Source organism: Neolamprologus brichardi, chromosome 7 (genome assembly GCF_056152115.1).
Source record: "Neolamprologus brichardi isolate AB-2024 chromosome 7, ASM5615211v1, whole genome shotgun sequence".
Lineage (NCBI taxonomy): Eukaryota > Metazoa > Chordata > Actinopteri > Cichliformes > Cichlidae > Neolamprologus > Neolamprologus brichardi.
In genome coordinates this window covers 14,730,363-14,755,914 of record NC_142110.1, presented here as the reverse complement: position 1 = coordinate 14,755,914, position 25,552 = coordinate 14,730,363, and the positions used below count along the sequence as shown (strand labels likewise).

General features: G+C 42.3%; 2 protein-coding genes across 4 annotated transcripts in view; both read left to right on the top strand.

The window, feature by feature from the left end:
- Nucleotides 1-12,106, top strand: part of LOC148101986 (synaptotagmin-7-like) — a 54,752-nt gene extending 42,646 nt beyond the window's left edge. The window contains exons 3-5 of the mRNA XM_087843164.1: nucleotides 7,168-7,247; nucleotides 8,657-8,812; nucleotides 12,079-12,106. Coding sequence (XP_087699290.1) covers nucleotides 7,168-7,247; nucleotides 8,657-8,795 — 219 coding nt within the window. The 3' untranslated portion in view covers nucleotides 8,796-8,812; nucleotides 12,079-12,106. The remainder of the gene's footprint in view (nucleotides 1-7,167; nucleotides 7,248-8,656; nucleotides 8,813-12,078) is intronic.
- Nucleotides 11,603-25,552, top strand: part of syt7a (synaptotagmin VIIa) — a 39,784-nt gene continuing 25,834 nt past the window's right edge. For 2 of the 3 annotated variants that reach the window (XR_004843573.2, XM_006789221.3), the window contains exons 1-2: nucleotides 12,175-14,881; nucleotides 20,009-20,146. Coding sequence is in view for 2 of the 3 variants with exons in the window: in XM_006789221.3 (XP_006789284.1) it covers nucleotides 13,698-14,881; nucleotides 20,009-20,146 (1,322 nt within the window). In the remaining variant the exon portion in view is untranslated. Of the gene's footprint in view, nucleotides 14,882-20,008; nucleotides 20,147-25,552 lie in introns of all 3 variants that reach the window. The other variant, XM_035907065.2, reaches the window with a different exon arrangement.

Genomic DNA, 25,552 nt, shown 5'->3' with positions numbered 1-25,552 from the left:
TTGCTTGCATTAAGTGGGTGTCAGGAGTTCACAGTCGTTAATGGGATGATAGTAATTACGTTCATCGGAGGAGGGGGGAGATGTGAAAATTGATAATTGCAGAATTTCAAAAGGAGAATTGTCACAATCATCGGGAAAATTACAGTAACTGCACAGTATGTAAACGTTTGGATTCTTGACCTGTCACGTTCAATGATGGAAAGCGCTGTCGGTTCTTTCTGTGTCTTAGCCTTCCACCATTACATACTTCTTCATGTCAGAAAATACTACAGGTACACATACGTATATAAAAATGTTTTGACAGATGCTAAAAACTCAGTGATCACTTGATGATTTAGCAGCAGACGACCATTTTAATAGTGCACTCCTCTCTAATTATGGTGTGATGTGGGTAATATTGAGCGAGCATGTAGACTCTTGCTGCCTGCTAATTCACAGCAAACAAACACAGCTGGGTGTTGGAAGGCAGTGCACTGCCAGCAGAGACAGAGAGAGTGGTAGTTTCACTCAGTCTCCTCTCATGTGTTCCTTCAAGAAAACCCTCAGCTTTACCCCGGGCAGTCCAGCATCAAGCCTTTGTTCACTCGTCTGCACTCACTTATCTGATGGAGCAAATACAGAAAACAAAGAGAATAAGTAGTAGTTAATAATTCAGAATAGCCTGTACAGTCTTAATTCGCTCTGTTTTAGACAAAAATAAGACAAAAGAAGACGTAGCTTACTGAACAACAAGAAACAGCAAGTCTTACAAATTAGATGAGAAAACTCAGTTTTGGGTAAGGTGGCTAATTAAAAGGAGTAGAGTAGAGTAGAATAAACATTGAGTCAATTATATCAGTTATATCGATGACGAAAGTAAATACATGTGTCTATGTTTGTGTGTGTGGGCTGAATTAGTTTGTTGGTCATGTAGCTCAGACACTGTCTCTCAGCTGGCAAATTACACTATGTTGCCAAAAGTATTTACTCAGCCAATCAAATTATTGAATTCAGGTGTGCCAATCCCTTCCATGGATACAGGTCTATGAAATCAAGCACCTAGGCGTTAGACTGCTTCTACAAACTTTTGTGAAAGAATAGGTCACTCTAAAATCACAGAGTGGGGTCAGCAGATGCAGAGGTGCATAGAGGTCGCCAACTTTCTGCAGAGTCAATTGCTACAGACCTCCAAAGTTCACGTGGCTATTAGATTAGCTGAAGGACAGTGTATAGACTGTGTATTCTTCATGGAATGGGTTTCCATGGCCAAGCAGCTGCATCTAAGTCTTACATCACTAAGCGAAATGCACAGCGTCGGATGCAGTGGTGTAAAGGATGTTACCACTGGACTCACTGGCGAGCAGTGGAGATGTGTTTTCTGGAGTGACGAATCACACTTCTCCGTCTGGCAGTCAGATGGAGTAATCTGATTTTGGTGGTTTCCAGGGCAACGGTACTTGTCTGACTGCATTGTGCCAAAGTTTGGTGGAGTGGGGATTATAGTGTTGTGGTTGTTTTTCAGGAGTTGGGCTCAGCCCCTTAGTTCCAGTGAAAGGAACTCTTAATGCTTCAGCATACCAAGACATTTCACGCTCCCAACTTTGTGGGAACAGTTTGGAGATGGTCTCTTCCTGTTTCAACATAAGTGCGCACCCATGCACAAAGCAAAATCAAGCCTTTTTTGCAAGTCTGGAGTGGAAGAACTTGACTGGCCTGCACAGAGTCCTGACCTCAACCTGCCAGAACACCTTTGGGATGAATTACAGCAGACTGCAAGCCAGGGTTATGCAATATCAGCGTCTGATCTCACAAATTAGCTTCTGGAAGATTGGTGAAAATTCACATAAACACTCTCCTAAACCTTGTGGAAAGCCTTCACAGAAGAGTTGAATTGGTTAAAGCTGCAAACCCATATTTATTTAACCATTATTTATACAGGTATTCTCATTTAGACTCAATATCTCATTTACAAATGACCTGTTTCAGATGGCATAGTAAAATTACAACAGTAAAAAAAGCAACAATAAAATAGCTCAAATTGTCTGATGTTTACATGGTCATATATCACTATATTGAACCCTGAATATTGTATCATATAAAAACTTCTTCTTCTCCAAAAAAGGGCATCCAGCGAGTTTTCAAGACATGATGAAGCATGAAAGACTACATGTCTAGAATGAATGGTTAGCCAATAGTTGACATATTTGCTGGTTTTCCTTAATAAATTTCCCCAAATTTAATAAGTGACAGCTCAAAAACTAAAAAGATTGAAAGCCTTAGGGCTATAGATAAGAGTTACTTGGAACATTTTTGAAATTTTAATAAGCTTGCTTATCCTTGCTCCCCCACCCAGAGAGAAAACCACAGCAAATACTTACAATCGACGAATGAATAACAGCATCAGAAAAAGGAGCCAATGGCAGTGATTCTATTAAACCTGTTGTAAAGCTTTTAAATTCCAATTTTGCAATATTTAATGCAACAGAAATGAATCATCCACATGAAGGTTATAACAAGGGCAGCTCTTCATTAGGAATGAAAAACAAACTGAGGCATCCAGTATTGAGATGCAGTATTTTGCTAATGTCACCTGACTCAATTTGTTTTTTCCACTCACTCAAATTTAAACACATTATTTTGGCCTGATTTAAAGAACTTGCTGTCTTCTTATCCTGAGAGTGGCTTGCTTTAGTCCTTGATAAAAAAGACCTCCAAACATGACTTCAACAAAATTATGTTTTATTTGCAGAATTGAGGGGACAAACTGCCAGGCGCTTGCATAATCTGCAGCAACATAAAGTGGCACAATAAAACTTAAAAGCACAATGCATCCAAAAAACTCAGGATTTAGGGCCCGCTGTCACTCTTGAACTCTTTTGCAGGCATTTAAATGATATATATTGCAAAATTATGTTTCCATCAGTAAAGTTTATGAACACATTACTAAAACTAATTGAGACAGCTGAGAGAAGCCAGAGCTGATAAAGAACAAGACATTGTCTATTTATTCAACCAAAAGTATTATTTTACTTTCAATGCTGATTATGTAATATTTGAAAATGTTTGCTAATTGCCTAATTACTCTTTTTTTTTGGAGAGCCTTGGGTTCTTAGTTCCACTACGTCCTGCTCTACAGCCCTTCTATATTCCAATAATTTAATTTGTAACCTGCTCTGCTGCAGTTTGATTGTTAAAACGTATTAGTGGATTGTTTCTTTTTTTCTCTAAGTGGAGCCTCAGTGCAATTTGGGTATCTCTTATAATTGCTTCATCATAAGAGTTGGAACTATTATGAAGTAATGGCACAGAGCCAGATGCCACCCAATACTATGATTGTTGTAAACTCCCTGCCATTAAAGAAGAAGACAAAAAACACTTTTTTTTTCAGCCGCCATTTGAAATATTGACTTCATTTTCTTCATTATTTCTCGTCTCATGTCTGTGCCGTTGTATTCATCACTATTTTTGTAGCCTCCACACCTCCCATGAAGGCAGAAGCTGAGTGTTTGCCATCCATTCTTGTGAATGAGCCGAAGGAAGAGTGAAGAGGAGACTGATTTGAAGCTGTGCGTGTGTGTGTGTGCACGTGCACGGAAAGACAGATGTGTGTTTGTCACTCAGTGCCCACTGCAGAGTGTTCGACTCTTTCCTTGTTTTCACATCCAACCCGCTCGGGACTATCTGTCACTCATTGCTTCACTCAGTTCACTATTTGCACCTGTCCCCCCTCCTCCCATCTCTTTGTCTCTCACGCTGTTCTGCACCGCCTTTGTTTTCTCTCCTTTCTGGTAGCATCTTCTGTTTCTTTTCTTTTTTTTCAAATTTGATTTCTATTTTCAGCCCTCAGTCCTCTTTCTGTACTGGACTCTCACTCATCATCTGTGTCTTCCCACCTTCCTGAAAATTTCACGATAGCGTTGAATGATGCATGAGTTTTCTTTGATAGTTTGTCCTCGCTTCACAGAAATACAGACAGTTCTGCCTTCCCAGAAATGATCGTTCAAGAATACTGTGTTTGCCTATGTGCAAGTATTTGTATAGGGAATGGTGTAAGAAATCATAATCGCTGGTTTTAGGTCTCTAGCCAGCATGTCATATCAAAAATGTGCTTTAAAAGTTCATGAATAGGCTGAGGACATGTGCTCAGTGCAGCTCTGTGTCTATAATAACAGCTACATACACCTCTTGTATGCAGCTGTTCAGCGAGTCATCCTGTCAGATCAGTCTTTATTTATTTGGGGACCTTTCCAATTTAGGTTAGCGCTGATTATACAATAGACGAGTGGCTTTGTTTCACTGTGTGCAATGGATATTATCAGTAGAGCTGTGTGGGCTTTATCATTTTTTCTCAGCAGTGTTATTGTCAACACTGGCTTTGTAACTAGTTCAACAGGATCCAAAGCCACAGTGTCAGTTTGCCTGCTGGGATTCAGTATATAGATTCTGACACATTTGCATTTCCATATAGACTCGCTTTGTCTGAGCGTCGATCATGTAGAAGTGAGTCAGTCCAGAGGCAGTCAGAATATGTGGTTGATTTTTCCTTTGTGGTTTCTCTACATGTTATTAAGATCAAAATTATGCTTAGTTTTGTTATTAAAGCAAATGTGATTTCAAAATGACTTGGAAAAATACACTCACCAACCACTTTTAGATCTAGATTTGATCTACCATGGTAGTACTGGGAACAGGACCCCCTTTTGCTTTCAGAACTGCCTTATTTCTTCTTGGCATAGAGTTAACAGGTGCTGGAAAAATTCCTATGTTGACACGATAACATCACATAGATTTGGGGAATGCATACCCATGATGATAATCTTCCTTTACTGATTGGATTGTGATCTGGTGACTATGGACTGATTTAAGTACAGTGTACACACTGTCATGTTCAAGAAACCAGTTTGAGAAGATCTGAGCTCTTTGGCATATTGTGCTGTCTTCAGGAGATGGGCCCACTGTGGTCATAAAGGGATGGACACGGTTAGTAGCAATACTCAGGTAGGCTATGGCATTCAAAAGATGCTCAGTTTGTACTAATGGATCCAAAGTTCTGCCAAGAAAATATCTTCCAAACCAACAGACCACCACTAGCATGAAATGTTGTTACGAGGCTGGACTGATCCGTGCTTTCATGCTGTTTACAGCACATTCTAACCCTGCTATCTGAACTGTTGCAGCACAAATGGAAACTCGCAAGACCAGACAACAATTTTCCGATCTTCTAGTGTTTTTGTAGTCGTTGGTGCCCAGTGTGGTCTGCTGCTGCTGTAGCCAACCTGCTTCAAGGTTCAATGTGCTATTATTTCAGAGATGCTCTTCTGCAAACCTTTGTAACAAGTGATTATTTGAGCTATGGTTGCCTTCCTATCAGCTCGAAGCAGTTTGGCCATTCTCCTCTGACCTCTGATGTCAACAAGACATTTTTGTTAGGATGCCTGTGTCGTTGACCCAGGGTTTTAAAGTTTATTATATTATTTATCATTTCTATTCTTTGGTTTCTTTGTTAGAGTTCTGTCTTATGGTTTATGTGTAATCCTTAGTTGCTGTCTCCCCTGTCTGCTATATCCCCGTGTCCAGTCAGTGTCTGTGTCTGCCCTGGTCCCACGTCTCTGTTCCCTCTGTTGTAGTGCCTGCCTGTGAGTCTGTGTCTGTAAGTTCGCGTGTCTGTGTTATGTTTCCTGTTTTACTTTGAAAGTCTGTCTCATGTAAATGCGTCGGGTTTTGCTTCCTTTGTCTTAGGCCTGATTTGCCCCAGCTGTGTTTCCCTCCTGTTACCCATTCCCTGATTGCTCCCTGTGTGTATTTAAGCCCTGTGTTTTTCTGTGTCCGTGTCGCGATCTACTGTTTACGATGCTGTGTGTTCTGTCTGCTTGCCTGAGTTTATTTGGCGTCTCAGTTTTGTTACCTTTTTGAGTTCAGCATTAAAGCTGTTTTGAATTCACCTTTTGCCTCTGAGCGTCTGCACTCCAGTCCACCATTCCTGCCTGCACACAGCCCTCACATAACAATTTTCACCCAGAGATCTGCTGCTCACTGGCTATTTTCTCTTTTTTGGGAGATTATCTGTAAACCCTGGAGATGGCTGTCTGGGAAAATCCCAGTAGATAAATGCTCAGACCAGCCCGTCTGAAACCAAGAACTATGTCACATTCTCAGTCACTTCAATCACCTTTCTTCCTCATTCTAATGCTTAGTGTGATCTTCAGCAGGACGTCGACTTTACTTGCCTAAATGCACCGTGTTGCTGCTTTGTAATTAGCTGGGCTAATCTGGCTACCAGATTCTGGCTTTTCATGGCTACTAGAGCGAAATGTAACAAGGAGATAGGAGAATCCTATCCTCAATGTGTATCAGAGCATCACTTTCAGAGTTGCATTCACTGTATTTTGTGGGATAGGGACATTTCAGACTGATCCCCCCCCCCCCCCCCCCCCCCCCCCCCCCTTATTCCACTTCCAGCAAAGTGTCAATAGAGCTTACCTTCAGTATGACATATGTGAAACACCTTTAACTGAAATGAGCTTTTCCAGAAGAATGCCCACAGCCGACCTTACTTTTTGGTTACTGCCGGTCATGTGCTAGCTATTTGAAATAAGGCTTTTGCAGGACTTTCAAGAGGCTTCTCTGCAACACCCAGCAGATTACCTTCAACGGGCAATTGCCATGTAAATTTTTAGGGTGGTGCGAATGATAGTCATAGTCAGGAATGGTTCTTCACTGCAGATTTGATTTGACTTTGATTAGTGTAATCAGTAGACCAAGAAGTAAAGGACCAATGGCACGGTGTTCCTGAGATAACAGGAGACGCATTCGCACTTGAAATTAGTACAGCAAAACCACAGCTTCAAAGGACAAATCTAAGCTAACCTTTTGTTTCTCTGCTTTCTGTCATCCCCTCCCTCCGCTTGGCTCAAGGGGGAGACGCATAAGCCAGGAGTGGAAACAACAGACACTCCAGTCTCATAGTCATAGTCAGAAATGGCTCTTCACTGCAGATATGATTTGACTTTGATTAGTGTAATCAGGAGACCGTGAGGTAAAGGACTGATGACACAGTGTTCCTGAGATAACAGGAGAGGCATTTACATTTCATTTTAGGACAGAAAAAAACACGGCTTCAAAAGGAGAAATCTAACCTAACCTTTGATTTTTATTATTTTTCTGTCATCCCCCTGCTCTTGGCTCAAGGGGAAGAGGAATAAGCCAGGAGTGGAAACAGCAGACACTCCAGACTCGGCACGTGGGCGAGGGGAGAAGAAAGCCATCAAGTAAGTGCCTGGTAACTGGTATGGGTAGAAAAATCTGGTGATAATGAAGTCCATTTGGTTCAGCTTCAAGTCCCTCGATGTACACTACACAAAAAAAGAAAGAGAGCCCACGTTGTTCTATCCTGAAGAGGGCAATCTCTACAAGAGCATGTTCAGGAGGCATTAAATGAAAGGTTAGTGATTTAATCAGTAAAGATTAAATCTGCATTATCTTACCTGTGAAGCTTTTGGCTGGACGAGTCTGCTCCTGCACTTATCTTATTGGATGTAAGACAGGTCTCCTTTAAGTGCCGCACATCTGCATCACTTAAGACGGTTCAGGGTCAAGTAAAACAAGCGGGGACTCGAGCATTCACAGTGAAATGCTCAGGAGGATGTGTTTTTCTAACATTTCTTGCAGGGCTCAAACTAGTATTAAGGTATTTTCTGTTCTTGATAAAACAAGGCCATAGGTCAGTACCAGAAAATGTCAGATTCATAATTCAGAGTATTCCACTTTATTCCACAAAATGCCTCTGTTAACCTGCTCATCACTTCTTTTCTCCTGTAGCCTGATTTCGCTCCAGCTTATTTTTCCGTGTGTGCGCCGTGTTTTTACTTTCCGTTTGAACGGTTTTGAGCACTAAAGACGAGCTTCTGTGAATGTATTCTGACTTGGGTTGTTTTAAACTCTTAATTTCTTGCATTTTCTCTCTCACTGGCTCCAGCAGCATCGCTGTGCTCTGTTGATCATTTCAGCTTTGAACTCCTTCTCTTTGTGTATCGCCTTTCTCTCCCGCTCTGTCCCCGCGCTGCAGCTCTGACCACTGCTGTGTGATTTGTATGACATCAGTGATTCTGCTCACCTTTTTCTCCCCTTCTATGACTGTCTGCAGTTTACCTCTCTGCCTTCTGTCTCATGTGTTCACGCTTTCTCACTGCTCACGCGAAGGACGGGGGCCAGACTTCTTAATGTTTACTCAAATGTCTCTCATCAGTGGTACCATGCTTAATGAACAGAATGTAATCACATGCTGTATGTATTCATCAGAGTATAATTCTTCTCTTGCTCTATCTCCTTTTTTTTTTTCTGTCTCTGTGTCTTTGCTACAGTATATTGCTATGAAAAGCTTTCAGTGAATGCCTTTTTCCTCCAGGCTGCTGTTTCTTTTCTTTTTTAATTATTATTTATTTATTTACTTTTCAGTCACACCACTATGGTGGCTTGTTTACTTCAGATAGAAAGATAGAAATGAATCTGGACTTGTTTTGTTTCAAACTCCCATTTGACGCAGCTCTAAGAACAACCCTCTTCTTCAAACCGACCTTGCATCGTCTCCAAAACGAGGAGCGGCTGTTGGGAATGGTTGGTTGGTGCCGAGGCTGTCCATAGTTGTGTTGCTCTGACCTGTCTCTCTCTCTGGCCACAGTGATCTAGACAGAGACTTTTGGAATAACAATGACAGCAGCACAGTGCAGCAGAGGTGGAGCTCCTATCCGCCCAAGGAGTTCGTACTAAACATTTCTCCCTATGCCCCATATGGAGATCCGCGCCTCACGCTCAAGTGAGTCTTGGTCCAAAGCTGGTAAGAGACTTTCCCCTGAGCAGGGCTGTAATGAGGCAGGGGCAGTGCCACTCCAGTTTCCTTTCCTTTCCTTTCCTTTCCTTTCCTTTCCTTTCCTTTCCCTTCCACCGTCCCTGTTTCCTAGTTGTCTAGTCGCCACTGCTAGTCAATCATCAAATTGAACTGCTCGATGTGGCTGTTATCACGCATGACAGCTTATTAAATTCACCTACTTTTGTAATCTCCATATGTCTCTGTTCCTTAGGCCCACATTTTCTTATGAATAACTGGGGCTGTTTAGCCAAAGGCATTTTTTAAAAAAAGCCATAATCCACAAATGTCACAGTGTTGCATAAAATACAGGCTGCACATTTTAAGACCTGTTTTTTTTTTTTTTGCTGTTGTTCTTGTTTAATCTAATTTCCACCACCAATAGTAATCCATCCAATGCTAGCACACCCGAGGGCACAAAGGGTTAGTAATGATTACTCATAATCTGCCTGGGAAATGTGAGTGAGGGAAATGCCATACATGCACATTTCAGCATCCCGCAATGGCTGTTCGACTCCGACTGCAGCACAGCGGCGTAAACCCTGCAGGCTAATTTCTGCTGCTTCTCCTCACATCTTGTCACCTTTAAATGAACACAGAGGCGCATGTTCAGATGCCCCCCTACTCCCTACAGCCCTGCCGCTAAACACTAACTCCTGACCTCTAACCTCTCTCCCATGGAGTGTAACCATGGAGACGGACAACCCTCGTAGTTCCCCTTAGCAAAAAAAAGAAAAGAAAAGAGATGTGTATACTTTAATCACCTTCTCTGTAATCTCTACTTTTCCTTGTGTTCACTAAAAATTGCTGGTTGCTGTTGTTGTTGCCGTGGCGGTGGAGGGTTGACCGTTAAACCAGGTTGCAGTTTTGTGCCAGTGTTCGCCTGCCGTTTACATTCATCTGTGGCTTCTTTCTGAATCCCATCAGTATAAAATCTAACATGTGCTGCTACTAACACTGAAATACTTGAACTGCATCTGTTGTTTATCTTTTTGGAAGTCATGGTAACACTGCTTTTCCTTACTGCAATGAAAGCTCTTTTTTATTTATTTATTTTTCCATCCACTAGGCACTTGATTCCAATAAAGCATTGGCAAGGCCATGCCCCTCTGGGCACTCAGAGAGTTCACAGTTTAGACACCCTGCTACCAGGCATATGTCTGCTAAAGTGTTTAATAACTGGTCATCTTTACCAGACCTAGCCATTGAGGAGTGTGTGTTAAAAAAATGCCTGGAGAAAGGAGGCAGCAATGTGTTTATGAACACAGTGGCTATATGCATTTGCGTCTGAAAAATGCCTTAAGATGATGGCTGCTGATCTCAAATTGCCACACGAATGACCCTCATCTTTGTTTCTTTAGAAGTTCACCTTCAGTTCATTTCAATTTTACTTACAGTGTATAGCGCAAATTCAATTCAACCCAAAATATCTTTTAAAGGTTTTTCTTGATTGCCCTTATAGACGTCTTTTCAGCTGGACTTGCTTTCACGGAACATAAACAGATGAACTTTTGACTTCAGTAATGGTTAAATAGGCTGTTTTCAATAACGCGTGAGCCAGTTTAAAATCAAAAACAAACACTCAATTAGAAGCTGAATAAATGATGAACTTATTTCTCCCAAGGAGAGATGGGTTGACCTTGTGACATCAACCAATAAAATGCCTCTAAAGCCAACACACAGCTGGGAAATCATTTCCTGTTTGAAACTCTCTTGAGATCAGCAGCTTTCAGTCTGTGTAATGACGCTGAGCTTCATTTATCAAACAGGTTTCCTATCCAGCAGGATCGCTCTCAGTGTTTAAGGATTTATTGGATTTGAAGTTCAATTCTATCATTTAAAAAAAATAAAACTATACATTTTATGTCAGGAGCAGTCAGCAGCCACCATAATATCTTAGAAAAGTGGCTGTAGTCTGTTAATATCTTTCAAATTTATGAAGTCAAGCTTAGGGAGTGACTTTAATTAGACTCAATATTTTATCTATCTGGTGGCTTTAAAAAAGGGCCAAATAATATGCGGCTTTATTTCTTTTCTAAATCTCTTAAGCTTTCACTGTAGTTCAGTCAGAAACAGGATTGATGTCTAAAAGCTTTATACATCTGTGAATACTCTGATTCATAGCCCCACTTATTGATGTTTTCCTCCTGTTAATGAAAAGTAAAGGCGTCCCCCTTGTGCTCAGTTCGATAAATGAGGCTCATGTCTCCTGTGTTGACCGTTGCTCCAGCAGTGTCATCTATGTTGTTGTTGTGATTGATGACTTATCCACCAGCGCTGTCAGGTCAATTGGTCAGAGTTTCATGTGAGAGGTGACCTTTAAACGGGCACGGTGCGAGTTTCGCACCTCCTGTACCCACGTGGACTCACTGTGTTTTCATTACCTCATATATTTTGTCTTTAAGAGCAGGAGGACCTTGCATATTAATGAAATGTAGTCATGTCACCAGAGGGCACTAATGTTCTTTATTTTTGATCGTCAATGCTTTCACTGTAGGCATGACATGCCTTAATATGAACACACTGATTAATCACTATCTGTAGCCATTGTCATCTGATTGCCCTCCCGGTAATTTCGACTGTGGAGTTTCAAGAATTTCACTAATTTCTGAGTAATGTTACATACTCTAAATGAAATATGAGACATTGAGATCAGGACCAGATGCACTTAACAGCTTCGGATGAAACACACAAACAGAACTCATCCTCTAAGCTGTTGCAGTGAATATAATGCCATAAAAAGTAGCACATCTCAACTCAATGACTAGTGTCTGCACACTGTTGCTGCCAGTTAGAGTTTTGGTCCTCCAGGCCCAAAGCTGGGACTTTTTGCTGGTTTTCCATCCTCCACAGGCTCCCAGTAAATTCCTCTCCTCCTCCCCCTCCTCCTCCTCCTCCTCCTTCATTCTGTTCTCCTTGCCCCATTCCCTGCTTTTCTCCTCAATAGGTTCCAAACCTTTTTTATCCACCTGCCTCTCACTTGGCCTGGAAAATAGGCCTGCCCCTTCACACAGTCTACTGATCTGTCTCACCACCTCAGCCCTGTGGTTGCTCAATCTTTCCCTGTGTGTGTGTGTGTGTGTGTGTGTGTGTGTGTGTGTGTGTATGTGTGTTTGTGTGTCTGTGTCTCTCTCTCACACTCTTTGGTCTTTTTCTCCTCTGCCTGTCGTTATTCTCCTCCCTCTATACCCTCTGTCTGCCATGGGATCCCTTTGCACCCTGTCTCTTTCTCTTAGTGGGGCAGTGTCAGGGGGTCAGAAGGGGGCGGCAACTGGCCATGGGGATACTGGGGGGGGTCCTTATCGCAGTGACAGCGTGAAGAGCATGGTGACAGAGGGAGTGAAGGCCGGGAGGTGGCAGACCGTCCAGGGCCACATGCAGTCTGGAGGACTGAGACCCAGCAAGTGAGTTCGGAACCCGAGCCGAAAAAGCAAACATTTCAGTCGCCGTGCAGCAGAATAAACACCTTTCCCCGGCACGACATTTATTCTTACAAGTTCGCGCCTTGAATGAATCCATTCAAAATAGAAACAGGGAGAGCGAGGTCAAGTTCAGCAGGGGAGGAAGGTGCAGCTTCGATGACAGCGTGATGTAAGCGTGTGGGCACAGCGCAAGGTGTGAGTGCTAGGGAATGTAAACCTCATCATGAGAAGATAACAATAGTTCCTCGAGCTGTATCACACTGACTCAGGCCTCCAGCTGACACATGCAGAACGGCTGCACTGTACAGCTTTGTGCACAGAAATAGTCTCATTTTCGCACACTAACTGAAATAATGCACCACACGCTGGCAGCCCCCCCACCCTCACCTCCCTTTAATTAAAATTTAGGCTGAAAGACGAACTGTGTGTTGGTCACTGACTGTCTGTACCCACCAACCATGACGCATGACATCACTGGGGGTCTATATTCAGTGTGCTGCAAAAGACGCAGCTAACTTTTGGTACTTTGTGATTTTTGCACCTCCGTTTGGCACTCCATGTGTGGGACTTCTTCCTCCACAACACATTTACGCTCATCACTTCCTCACTCCTCGTTCCCTCCTTCTCTCCTCTTCTCATCTTTCATTTTGCCCCTGTCTATAATTGGATTCTATTTTCAGGCCGCTGTAAGTGTCTATGTCTCTTGTGTTTGTGTCTCGCACCCCATTTTCTCCTCCATCGTCACCCTCTTCTCTTTTCATTGCCATCTCCCTCTCCATTTTCCCTCTTACCATCTAAAGCCACTCTACGTGTTCTCTCTTTTATTTTTTCCCTTGTTCCGCCCTCAAAACATTGAACTCTTGCAACACCTTTCACTGACCTTTTTATCCTTTTATTCGTGACTGTTAAATGTGATGTGTGTCGTGCTAAAAGCTTTATGCAAAACTGTGTTAGGTGAAGTAATGCAATGCGGAGTAAACTGCCCCTAACTGATGTAAATAGCTCTCTCATGACCTAATTCTGGTAGTCTGGGTTACACAGCGATCTGAGAAAGAGGAGGATATATTTAGGGAGTAGAAGAAACTAGAAAAAAAAGATGATGACATGTTTGTGACAATAGAGCCGACAAAATATACAGTAGCAACGAAGTATGTATAACCTACTCATGCAAATACAATCATATATGATGCCTGTCACATCTTTATGTTGTTTGTGACATTTTAGGAAAGGCAGCGAGCCAATTAAACTGCATTTATTAAGGGGAGGAGTGAAAAATGAGAGGCTGGCAGAGGGAGGGAGTCGTGCTGTAGAACTTGGTTGGCTGTTCGGATGTCTCTAGAGGTGCGCCGCATATTTAAAAGACGAAAAAGACTTAGAGAGAAAGGAGGAGAGTCTGTCAGGGATGGGAAAAAGTTGACTGACGAGTAGAGGAAATGGTGATCTCTCATCAGACCAAAAAACCCTCGCCGACGAGGCCAGGAAGCTGCAAAGCCACGACCCACCCGTCTCGACGCGGTCACGTGGCACAGAGCCGGTCCACGCCCGTGCGGACAGTGCACATCCGACCGCTGGCACCACGAAACACACCCTCATGCAAACAGCACGCTCAAACCTCGCGGACGTACAGGGTGCACACACGTCTGACTCAGACGCACAAGACTACCTCACAGTCTACACACTGCTGCCCGGCGCAGCCCCATGAGCAGTACACAGCACACAGCGATCACTCAGGCTGCACCTTCTACTGCTATTTCTGCTACTGCTGTTACTGCTGCTGCCTCACGTTGCTCTCTTTCTCTCTCCTCCTCCTCCTGTCTCCACCTCCCAACACTCCTCCCTCTTCCTCTTTGTCCTCTAATACCACTCTTCCGCCTTCCTCGTCCTCCATCCGTCCATCATCAACTTCCTGTTTGGATGAACTTTCCTGTATTTACCCTGATGTCAACCTGACTTCTCCTGCTGTGCCTCCCTACTGCCCTGTGCCACCTTGTCTCATCCCTGATGATTCTTTGACTTTCTTCTTCATCTCATCACCTGACATCACCACTTCTGATCAACTCACCTCCTGCCACGGCTCCTCTTCTAAATCTTCTCATTCTTCTTCTACCTCTGACTCCTCTTCCCCTCGTCATCATCCTATTCTGTGCCGGCCGTGGCCTTCTTCACGCTCTCTTTCCTCCCTGCTCCTCTGCCCTCCCAGCTTTGGGGATCCAGTCTTATCCTATGCTTCCACTTTGGAGCACTTACCCTCCGGGCCGGCCCGGCCTCGGACGCTGCTGCGCCAGCAAAGCCTTCAGCAGCCTCTCATCCACCCGTCAGGCCCTGGTCTCTGCCATCCCCCCACCACATCCCAGAGCTTGGGACAATTACACACTGCACCTGGACAGCCTGGGGGAGGCGGGGGTGCTGGGAGAGGAGAGGGAGGTGGCAGCAGTGGTGAGGGTGGGGATGCAGGTACACGAGGTGGTCCCCGGGGTGCACGGGGCGGTGCAGCAGCGGCAGGTGCGTCTCGCTATAGGGGAGGTGGAGCAGGAGGGCGCTCGCGTGCCAACCCGGGCAGCTGGGATTACATGATGGACCAGATCCGGAATCGTGGGCTGGATGTCAAGTCCTTCCTGTGAGTCTCTATAACTCTTCATTCATGCTTTAAACTAGCGTCACTCTGCTCAGGCCTCTGTCTAAGTGTATTACAGTATACGCTAGGTCTTTCAGAGTTATTGTGTGCATTTGTGTTCTTTTACTGCTTAAGACTTAGTGCCATTGAATAAAATTGCTTCTAATACATCAGTAAATAAGTAATAATTTAATCTGCTTTTACCTTTATGAAATATTGTTCTCTGCCTTTTCCCTTCAGGTTTTTTCTTTCAGTCTGCATCTGATATCCAGGGAAGGATATTACTTCTGTCTGTCAAAATTTGTACAGTGCGCGTCTATATAAGCGTATGTATAAGTGGGTGTGAAACTGTGAGTTTCAGAGTCGAGTTTAATCCTTGCTTTCACTGCAACTTGTGGTAAATCTGACTGCTGACAAGGAGATAGTCTCTCTTTCTATATGTACATTTGAAAAGGCAATTCAGACAATGTTAGAGCTGATCATGCTAATGAAGCTTAATGCAGATGAGGAGACAAGAAATTGACTTAGATGAAAACTCTCTTGATCATGCTAATAAGGGGTACAGTTATGAATGTAAATAGCACCTTTTCTCTTTTTTTGCTGTTATGTATACTATGTGGCTCTGCAGGACATGGATCAGTGTATGTCTTTACCAAGTCATCCACCCACTTATACTAAAAATACATAGTACATATTATTTATTGGGTACATATAGTAACTCGATATGGCTCCTGAAAATCCTAGACTAATGAGTCTTCTGATCATGTAGGCACAATATTTCACCCCTCGGTTGTAACAAATTAAAAGCTTTTTATTGTGCAGTTTGTTAGAAAACTATTATTCTAAATTTAGACTGAATGCCATGTGCAAGAAAAAATAGCAAGGAGGTATGACATATTGGAGGCCATTTCACTCCCATTCTGTCGCAAAATTGTTAAATGTTTACGCTGCATGCTCTGCTAAACAGTAACATCTGTTTGGATGGCATTCAGCCTGTCTGCTGCAATTGTGGTTACAGGACAGCGCTGCTGGTGCTGGTTCAGAACATTCAGAATTTGGTCTCATTAAAAAAGTCACAATATTTTTTACATTCACTCCTTCTCACCCAATTAGATCATGCTATTTCTGAGCCACCCTTTGGATAGCTGTTAAATATCTGGTTTTGGAGACACACCAGTGGGCCTAATCCATGTTTCATGAGTGTTTGCAGCTAAAATGGTACCTTCTTTTTCTTTCATCATCTCTGTATAACTGCTGGTTGTGCTGCCAGCCTGCTCACGTGTGCAGGACCGTGTGTACGTCACACAGCCCACATGTCACTGCAACACTTTAAGAACAGGGGTTAAGGAGCTGTGTGTAGATTTGTGTTAACCCTGAAGCATTGATCCTATGTCACCAGGCCCATTTCCTCTACAACATATTGGTACTTGATGGGGGGGAGGGGGATGAAGGGATGAGCAAGGACACTGCCAAAGTAACATGTGTTTAATGTCGATTGAATCAGTTTTACACTAGCCTTTCATCTTCTGTTTCTTTCTTCTTTAAAAAAAAAACATGTTATAAAGCCTCTCTGGTGTTTCAGTATAACACTAGCTAACGGAGCACCAGCAACGTAGCACATGCAGGCACCAAGGTCACTGAGAATATTGCTCGTAATAGTCAGCTATAGGACTCATCGTTGCTAATGTGACATTGAGGTCATTGTCGTTGTATCTACTTTGCTGCAACAGGAACACCTCCTATGGTTGATGACAGAGCGGTCTGGTAATAGACGTGACCCATTGTTCAAACCGGTTAATTTCAATCTTGGCCAGAATCCTTGTCCTGATGAATCATTGCTGAATGAATGCGTTGATGTCATCGACACAGATAGTTGACTTTTGGAGCCGTTTGACCACATGGCTTTTTTGTTGCTTTAAATCGATCGTTTATCCCAGTGTCTATAATGTCTTTTCTAAACGGTCTCTCTCCTTCCCAGTGCTCAATGGCTCAAGCAAAGTGCTTTAACAATATTGCCTATACAGTACTTAAAAGTGATGAGAGTAGAGAGATCCAATAGACATCATACCTACAGTATCTACAGTATTACTGCATAGACCATGTTATATTATTCAGTGGTTCTCAATGAGGAGTACAGGTTAATTCTGCTGATAGTTTGAAATATTATGACAGGGACTCTTAGCTTTATATGCCTGGACTGCAATATTTATATCAGAACCACTATAGACAAAAGAAGACTGTACACTCGCTAGCCACTTTACTAGGGACACCTTGGATTGGGTTGGTCATTATTGAAATAACATTTTTTTTAATGTGATTATAAAATAACTTTTAAAATACTGAACATTTTTATTGGAAAAATGCATCCAGAGCCACCTTATTAGGTATACATTGGTAGTACTGGGTTGGACCTTGTTTTGACTTCAGAGCTGTCTTAATTCAACTTGGAATAGTTTCAACAAGATGCTAGAAACATTCCTCAGAGATTTTGGTCAATGCAGATTTGTCGGCTGCTCATCCATGATGTGAATCTGTAGTTTCACTGCATGCCAAACGTACACTAGATCAGAGATCTGGTTACTGTGGAGTACAGTGAACTCATTGTCATGTTAAAAAAAACCAGTTTGAGATGTTCTGAGCTTTGCGACAACTTGCTGGAAGCAGCCTCAGAATAATGGGATGGACATGATCAGCAACAATACTCAGGCAGCCTAGGGTGGTTAAACAATACTCTATACTAAGGGGCCCAAAGTGTGCCAAGAAAATATGCCCCACACTTTTACACCACCAGCAGCCTGAGTTAGTGATACAAGGCAGAATGGATCCATGCTTAATGTTGTTTAAATTCTGATCCTACCAACTGAATATTGTAGCCTGAGTTTCCTGTTTTTAGCTGACAGGAGTGGCGCCTGGTGAGGTCTTCTGCTGCTGTGAGGTCATCTGCTTTATGGGCCCTCTGCACGCCTTAGATAAAACAATTGGTTATTTGAGTTGTGCTTGATTTCCAATCAGCTCAAAGCAGCCTGGCCATTCTCCTTTACGCATGACATCAACAAGGCATTTTAAGACACTAACTGGATTTTTCTGTTTTTCAGATCATTCTCTATAAACATTAGAGATGGTTGTGTAGGAAAACCCAGTAGATTGGCAGTTTCCAGCCCATCTGGCTCCAACAACTATGAAATATTAAAAGTCACCTTCTTCCCCAGTCTGATGCTTGGTTTGAGCTTTCAGTAGGAGGTCTCTATGATATCTAAACGCCTGATGGGGTTGCTGCCACGTGATTGGCTGATTAGACATTTGTGTTTATGAGAAGTTTAACAGATGTACCTAATGAGGTGGTCAGTGAGTGTTTATTTGGGAGGATAAATTCCACCTAGGATGCCCCCGCCCTTCCACTTGTACGAGACTAGCAGCAAGACCCCCATACAGAACTGAGCAAGCATGACATTAAGTCAGGCAAAGTATAAAAAGGAGGATTTAGGAGGAGGTGGGCTTGGACTTCTGCTTTACCTTGACCACTTCTGGTGGGCAAGGTAAAGCAACTTAAATAATGTTCTCTAAGTTAGATCTGCTAGTATGACAGATATAGCAAAGGCACTGGCTGATGTGGGCACACTTTGAGCTACCACGGTGTAACGTGAATTACAAAAACAATCAGAGGCGAGTATCACCAGATAACAAGGTACCTCAGTGGATCTGAATAGAATAATCTAGAATAACTGATTTAAGTATATTCAATATATTCATATTGAGTGAGCTGTAACACCAGAATGCAAAATGTTTAAGCTGAGTGTATATAAAACTAGCAAGAAAAAAGGCAGAGAGGTTAAAGCAGCCAAAATAATAGTTATTATAGAAATAGAAAAAAAAAATAGCAGTAAAAGGAACTGATACATTTAGCCAGCAGTAAAGAATATATGAATTGAAATCACTGCAATAAAAAGGAATATGAATACACGTGTGACAGATGGTGTCAGGAACTCATGTTAATCTGAAAAGGGTTACTAGACATAAAAGTTTTGAAACTACTGGTGTATAAAAGGGAGATTATTAAACAGACTTTACGGTCCTGCAGAAAAAGCCTTCGACGGTATGCGAGAAAGATGAAATTGTGAAGTTTAGGGTGATATCTCTCTGCGGCTTGGCAGCCCCATATTTTTCTTTGCTGAGATATTGTAACACAGCGAGAGGCTTAAGCTATAGAACCGTGGGTGTGGATGACAGGAAGGAGGCAGTGATGAGGAGTCAGAGAATTAAGTGCAGAGGATAGGGGTGAGGGGGGATATGGTGGGTGAGGGGGGTGGGGTAAAAAAAAAAAGGGCAAAAAAGGGTGGGGGGGATTTGGTGAGAATCTGTAGCACAGTAGAGATGATGAAATGAGAAGAGTGCAGCAGTGAGAGAGCCGTGACCCAGAAAACGACACACACCGTGCACCTCAAGATACTGTATCGCTCAAATAGAAACAATTAGTCCAGATCTTCTTAATGAGGCTTAATTAAATCTTAACTCTGGAGAAAGACGCCTCGCATGTTCAGTGGGAAAGGTGAATGTGGAGGAAAAGCAGGAGGCAGGTTAAATCACTAGATAAATGACAGTGTGTGTGTTGGGGTAGTGTTTTTTACCTGTGTGACGTGTGTGTGCGCGTGCACCTGTAGACACCTTATACATGCGTGGAAGCTGACGTGCAAACTCCTGAATATCACACCCATTAACAATCATTACCCAGAGTTTCCTGATGCATTTGCCTGTACCTGCTCCCTTTGAAATCATTAGATTTTTATCAGTTTGGCCTTTCACTTTAAGGTGTCCTCTTAATATCCTTCCCTGGACTGTGCGCTTACTTTGTGGGGTTTTATGTGGAGTTTCAGAGTTCCTCTTTTATGACCATTTTCTCCGTCACCGCTTCTGCTGTTTGCTCTCGTATGATCTGTTGTTGTTTTCTCTGCCTCTGAATTTTCAGCCCTCGCTGTCACCTAAAATGACCTCTCCTTTTTCCTCTCTCTCCCTGCACCTCGCCTTTCTCTATGCTCGAACCTTTTGCATCTGTTCTCTTTTTCCTTGCCTCTCTGTCTCTCTACCTCTGTTTCTATCTATTTTATTTTATTTTATTTTTTTATGGGGAGCCAGTGAAGGAAAGCTGGTGGTCCTGGCTTTGACCATTGGTGTGGCAGAGCAAGATGACTTTGCCAATATCCCTGACCTGCAGGAAACAGCGCAGGCAGCACCACCACCACCAGCCAATCAGGAACCGCCCCCTGAGAAGAGGTACCAGACAATGTACTAGAGCGCTTGTTCTGTGTGTGTGTGTGTTTGTGTGTGTGTTTGTGTGTGAGAGAGAAAATTGGCTGCAAATGAAAGGATGTGAAGGATATGCTATTGAAGAAAAATGAGAGGTGATTTCAGAATCTAGGTAGAGGAGGGTAGTTTTGTTTGTCAGTGTTTTTGGTGAGTCACTGCGTTTAAGTCTATTGTGTCATAGACCTGCGCCTGAAATAGCACCAGAGCTCAACATACTGCTACAGAAATAAAAATGAGCGCTAATTATGAAACCAAATGTAGAAAATTTCGCCGTAATGCTTTGATGAGTGAGGAGATAAAACAATTTGGGTGTTAGCTGGAAAGCAGTAATGAGCTCATAAATCACAGCAGTGAGATGCTCACTGGTACTCTACTCTTTTTCTTTTTTATTCTTTGGCTTTTAGCGGTAAAATTTCAGCCAGTCAAATCAAACAGTGCTTTCTCATGCCAGTGTACTTTTTTTTCCTTTTTCCCCTGACCATGATAATTATCTGCCTTATTGCAATGACATTTTTCAGCACCATTTTCATCTCTGTTTGCTTGTCTTCTCACTCCTGCCTTTCAGAGACCTCCCATTGGTAATTGTCTTATTTCCTTTGTATTTTTATGCCTTCACTATCCAAGTCATTTCTGCCCCGTGTTCTTTCTTCCCTCCTGCTCATTAGCTGCCTTCAATCACCCTCTGCCGCTCTGAGAGTTTCGTCTCTGCAGCTCCACCGAGGGCCCAGAGAGCCTCCTCATTATTCCACAACATGTTAGTCACTTACATAAACATGCTGCTAAAAATAACCGCTTTCTTTGCCAGCCAACTTAGACACTAGAAGCCAAAATATTTCCACTCATCTATAAGGATCCACCAGCCTTGCTCACCGTCCCCCAGTCTCTTGAAATAATTGGGTTTGCATTCTGTTTAGGAATTGGACCTACTTTTGTGAAACAATTTAAGGCTAACAAATGAGTACAGTGTGAAACAAGCAGAGCGTTTTCAGTCGTTGGACGGCCGTTTTCGATTGTTCACAACAGTGTCACAGAGAAATCCTTGATTTGGTCCAGCTTTAGGCAGACGCGACACACTCGATTTCCTCTGCAGTCCAATTAGGCAGTTTTAACCTCACTTTGATTCTGTGACAAATGGGCGACAGTGTGCAGATGCATAATATGACACACACCTTTAAAAAAAAACAGCAGAGGACGGCGGACAAATTCTGATGTACTCGTCACACCAATTATTCTTCATTCACAAGTGTTTCATCAATTTGACACGTGATTTAAAACTAGAGCTCCATTACAACACAGATGGTAACTGTTTTCTTATCTGGGCTGCACAGCCGCAGTGCAGACATGCACATGTGCACCATGCAACTGCTGACATTTGAAGGACCTCTTGTGTCTTCAGGGTAGGGCTGCCACAAACAATTATTTTGATAGTCGACTAGTCACCGATTATTTTTGCGATTAGTCGACTAATCAGATCCATTGGATCCATTGGACATACAGCTTATTGCAGCATGCATCTGCTCTTATATAACTATCATTAGCTTACAGCTTTAAGTGTTTAAGGTATGTGCTAACTAAAAATAAAGACAAGGTGATAGTTTATTACATTTTAATGAAATTTGCAGATTGTTTTGGTTAAGTTTAATAAACTCCTTGCTATCTAAAATATAACGGGACACCGGAGTATATTCTTGAGCATCTCACACTTCTGATAATCAGTTGTCTGCTTGAGGTTTATTCAGCTGTGTAAAAACTATAACTTTAATCTCAGCCTAACCGATTTACTCAGGAACAAATAAAATACTACAAAAAGCCAAACAATAACATTTTTAAGTTATCTAAGTGACTTATATATCATGTTTAACCTGAGTAGCGAAAGACGGCGGTGGGTTTGAAAACGATTTGCCGGGAGTCCGGTGTTCTCACGGGCTCTAGTGAGCCTTGCCCCCAGCTATGTATCGAGCTAGTGAGTAACAGACATCTCCGAAAACGTCGGAGCGCTTTTGAAAATATGTGGTGTCTTGATAAACTGAGCAGATATTTCAGGTTTACACAGATGCATTCTAGCCTGAAAATATGTTAAACGTTTATTTTGTGACCCAGAAAGAATAATAAGAGTAATGTTAAAACTAACTAGCTGCCGCCATTGTTGGAAACTGAGCTGGGCCGCGCTATGAATTCTGGGACAGAGCTACTTCTTCCTCTTCGGCGTATAACGGCAGCTGGCATCCTTGTACATGCAGTGCTGCCATCTTCTGTTTCAGTCTGTTATTACACTCTTAAATTCTACTACTTATTCCTGCGTCTTTTGTGATCTTACAAAGCTTCAAACGACGCGTCGACTATTAAATCAGTCGTCGACGATTCTGATAGTCGACGTAATCGTGACTAGTCGACTAATCGTGGCAGCCCTACTTCAGGGTCGTAGAAATAGGCCTCCCTTAACTAATAAGTTCCTTTATTTATCATAAGTTTGCTTTTAGAGCTACACTAGCCACCAGCTGCTTTGTCTACTGGTTTTGTTTTTTGGCCCTGAGCTTTCTGTGACCACAGAGTTACAAACAACCATCAAAGTATCCTTTGAGAAGAAATGTTGCTTCTTTTTTAGTAATATCAAAAGTCTCCGCATTGTTCACAATTATAGCCTGAAACGCAGCGAGCCGCAGAGAATGACTTCCTCTGTAATTTGTTGTGTGCATTGCGTCTTGCCTTTTCAGCTTTTTGTGTTCACACCTCTTTAAATGAGTTGTGAAATCCACTAAGAGACCAAACAGTGCGTTTGTCGCTCGGGCCAGCGTGTGGTCAACAGGATCCGCCTTTATTAGCAGACTGCATTGTGCTGTTTCCTGGATTTAATTTCTTTCACTCAAATAAGAATGACTGGCAACTTACAGCCCGTGACCACTGGAGAACTGGAAGCAAATAAACAATTTGACTGTAATTGAAGCTTTAAAAGTGTTGACCTTTTAGTGAGCCTTCTGCTGATATATAATCTAATTCCACTTGAGACTCTCATGGTTTTGTTTATTTCGTGTAAAATTGCAAATTGCAAATTTTAATGAGTGATTTAGCCACACTCTAATTGGCTGCTAAATTTAGAAGCTTGAAAACCCCCCAACATACCTCAACAGTCTATTAGAAGTGCAAGTTGTAAGCTTGCTGGGAGTGTATAGTTCCTGGTGGTGTTAGTGCTGACTTCACAGTAAACGTGATTGAATCAATCACACTCCTGGCATATTGCTCACTCTGAAAGGGGTTCTCAAGCCAAAGACAAAGGCACGCTTTCATTTGTCTCTCTTACCCGTCACACCCGGTGTTTCATCACAGTCTGTGCATTTAAACATGTGCTCGTGTCCATCACTCATCTTCACCTGCATTACTCATGCTACCCCGCATGAATTTATTTACCTAAGATCTGAAAAACATGTCACTGGCAAATGGCTTCAGCCAAACATCGAGCCTCTGAAGTTAATGTGAATATTTTATATATCTGTCAAATGGTAACGGAGTCACTGTTAGCATCAAAGGGAATTCTTTCCCAACGAACAGAGAAGAGCTGCCGTCTGCACAACTGATATTTCATGCCCTACATTAATGAACCAGTCAGTTTTTCAGAGCAACTACTGTAAATAAATGTACCCGAGTAGAGAGCTACTTTCGACTGCTCCCTTGTTCTCAAGGGGTCACCACAGCGGGTAGCGCCGCATGTCTGATTTGGCAGATTTTACGCCGGATGCCCTTCCTGACACAACCCCACAGGGATTTGTGTCTCCTCCTGGGATCGAACCAGCTAGAGCTTTAATTTTGTAGACTCTTGTTTGTTTGAGTAATCTTATTTTACGCTGCTTTTAACATACAGTAGATACACGGCCCTATAAAAGGTTTTCTTTTTTTTAAGGCCTGCTTGGCCACAGACGCATGTGAGTTGTTACTACTTCCATCAAAATTGCAATATATCTATAAAGTTTTTCTATAAAACTATAAAGTTTTATTTGAATAACTGTTTGAAATTAAAATGGGGAAAATGAATAAATATTTTTAGATATAAAATTTAGCTCAATTTATTTAATTGTAATACTGATTTAGTTGTTTTGCTTGTTCTAATGCTGTTTAACTGGGACCTCATTACGTTTTGTTCCCTTTTCGGCTGCCTCGTGTATTGGAATGACAATAAAAGATTCTATGCAGTCTTCTGGAAAACTAAGTACACCCAACGATTCAGTAACTTGTAGCGCCAACTTAAAAAGCAATATTGAAGCAATGGTTTTCTGTATGACTATTAGTCTTTAATGGTATTGTGGAAGAACTTTGGCCCACTCTGTACAACGTTACATCCCTTCATTGAGGTTTTTGGGCATTCACGTATGCACAGTTCTCTTAAAGTCCCATCTGAGCCTCTCAGTCAGGTTGAGGTCTTTCATTGAACCTTGATTCTTTTCTTTTTCTGATCATTCTGTTGTAGATTAACTGCTATGCTTGGGATCATTGTTTAGCTAAGTTTTAGCTGTCAGACAGATGGCCTCACGTGCTCACGTGTGACTCTAGAATACTTTGGTGCTCAAGGTGGACTCAATGACTGAAAGGTGCCCGGGCCCTCTGGTTGCAAAAAAAAAAAAATCCCAAATTATTACCCCTCCACCACTTTGCTTCACATCTGATATTAGGTGCTTGATTTCCACCGTTATGGCTAAGAATACAACTAAGAGAATTTCTTCTGGCAACCCTTTCAAACAAGCCACACTTGTTTTGTCTTGTCATGAAATTGAACATTTAACATGCTAGCTGATTCCTCTACAGTCTGAGATGTAGATCTTAGGTCTCTTGTTTTTCCTCTGAGAACTGCACAGTCTGACCTTGGGTTGAATTTTATCTGGGGCGTTCACTCCTTGGAAGACTGTGTGTTAACACACACCTGAATGCTCCAGACCAGGCAACAGTTAAAACTTCTGCTTTCATAGTACTCCTCACAGTTGCTGATGATCAATTAATCAAGTGCTTTAATTAGCAGCACCTGTCTGCTATTTACAGAACCCTATTCATTCCTGTGGAAGCAGGAATGGTGTACGTAGTTTTTCACAGGATTACAGAGATTCATTTGAAATGTAACTTTTTTGTAAAATAATGGATGGCCAGTATTTGGAAGGTATATGTACAAGTAATCACTTTGAGCCAAAAGCTCAAGCTTCAGATTCTAAATTTGGTACTCTTAGTTTTGTATTATCTCAGTAAGAGTAGATATCCCTAATACACTCATATGAGGCATAAGGAAGCCCCACGTCCCACTGTTCAAATCTTCTGTTTGCAAGGGACATCCAATTAGAAGAAAATTGACTTGAATGGGATGTGAAAGGCAGTCAAATGTGCATTTTTCTCACT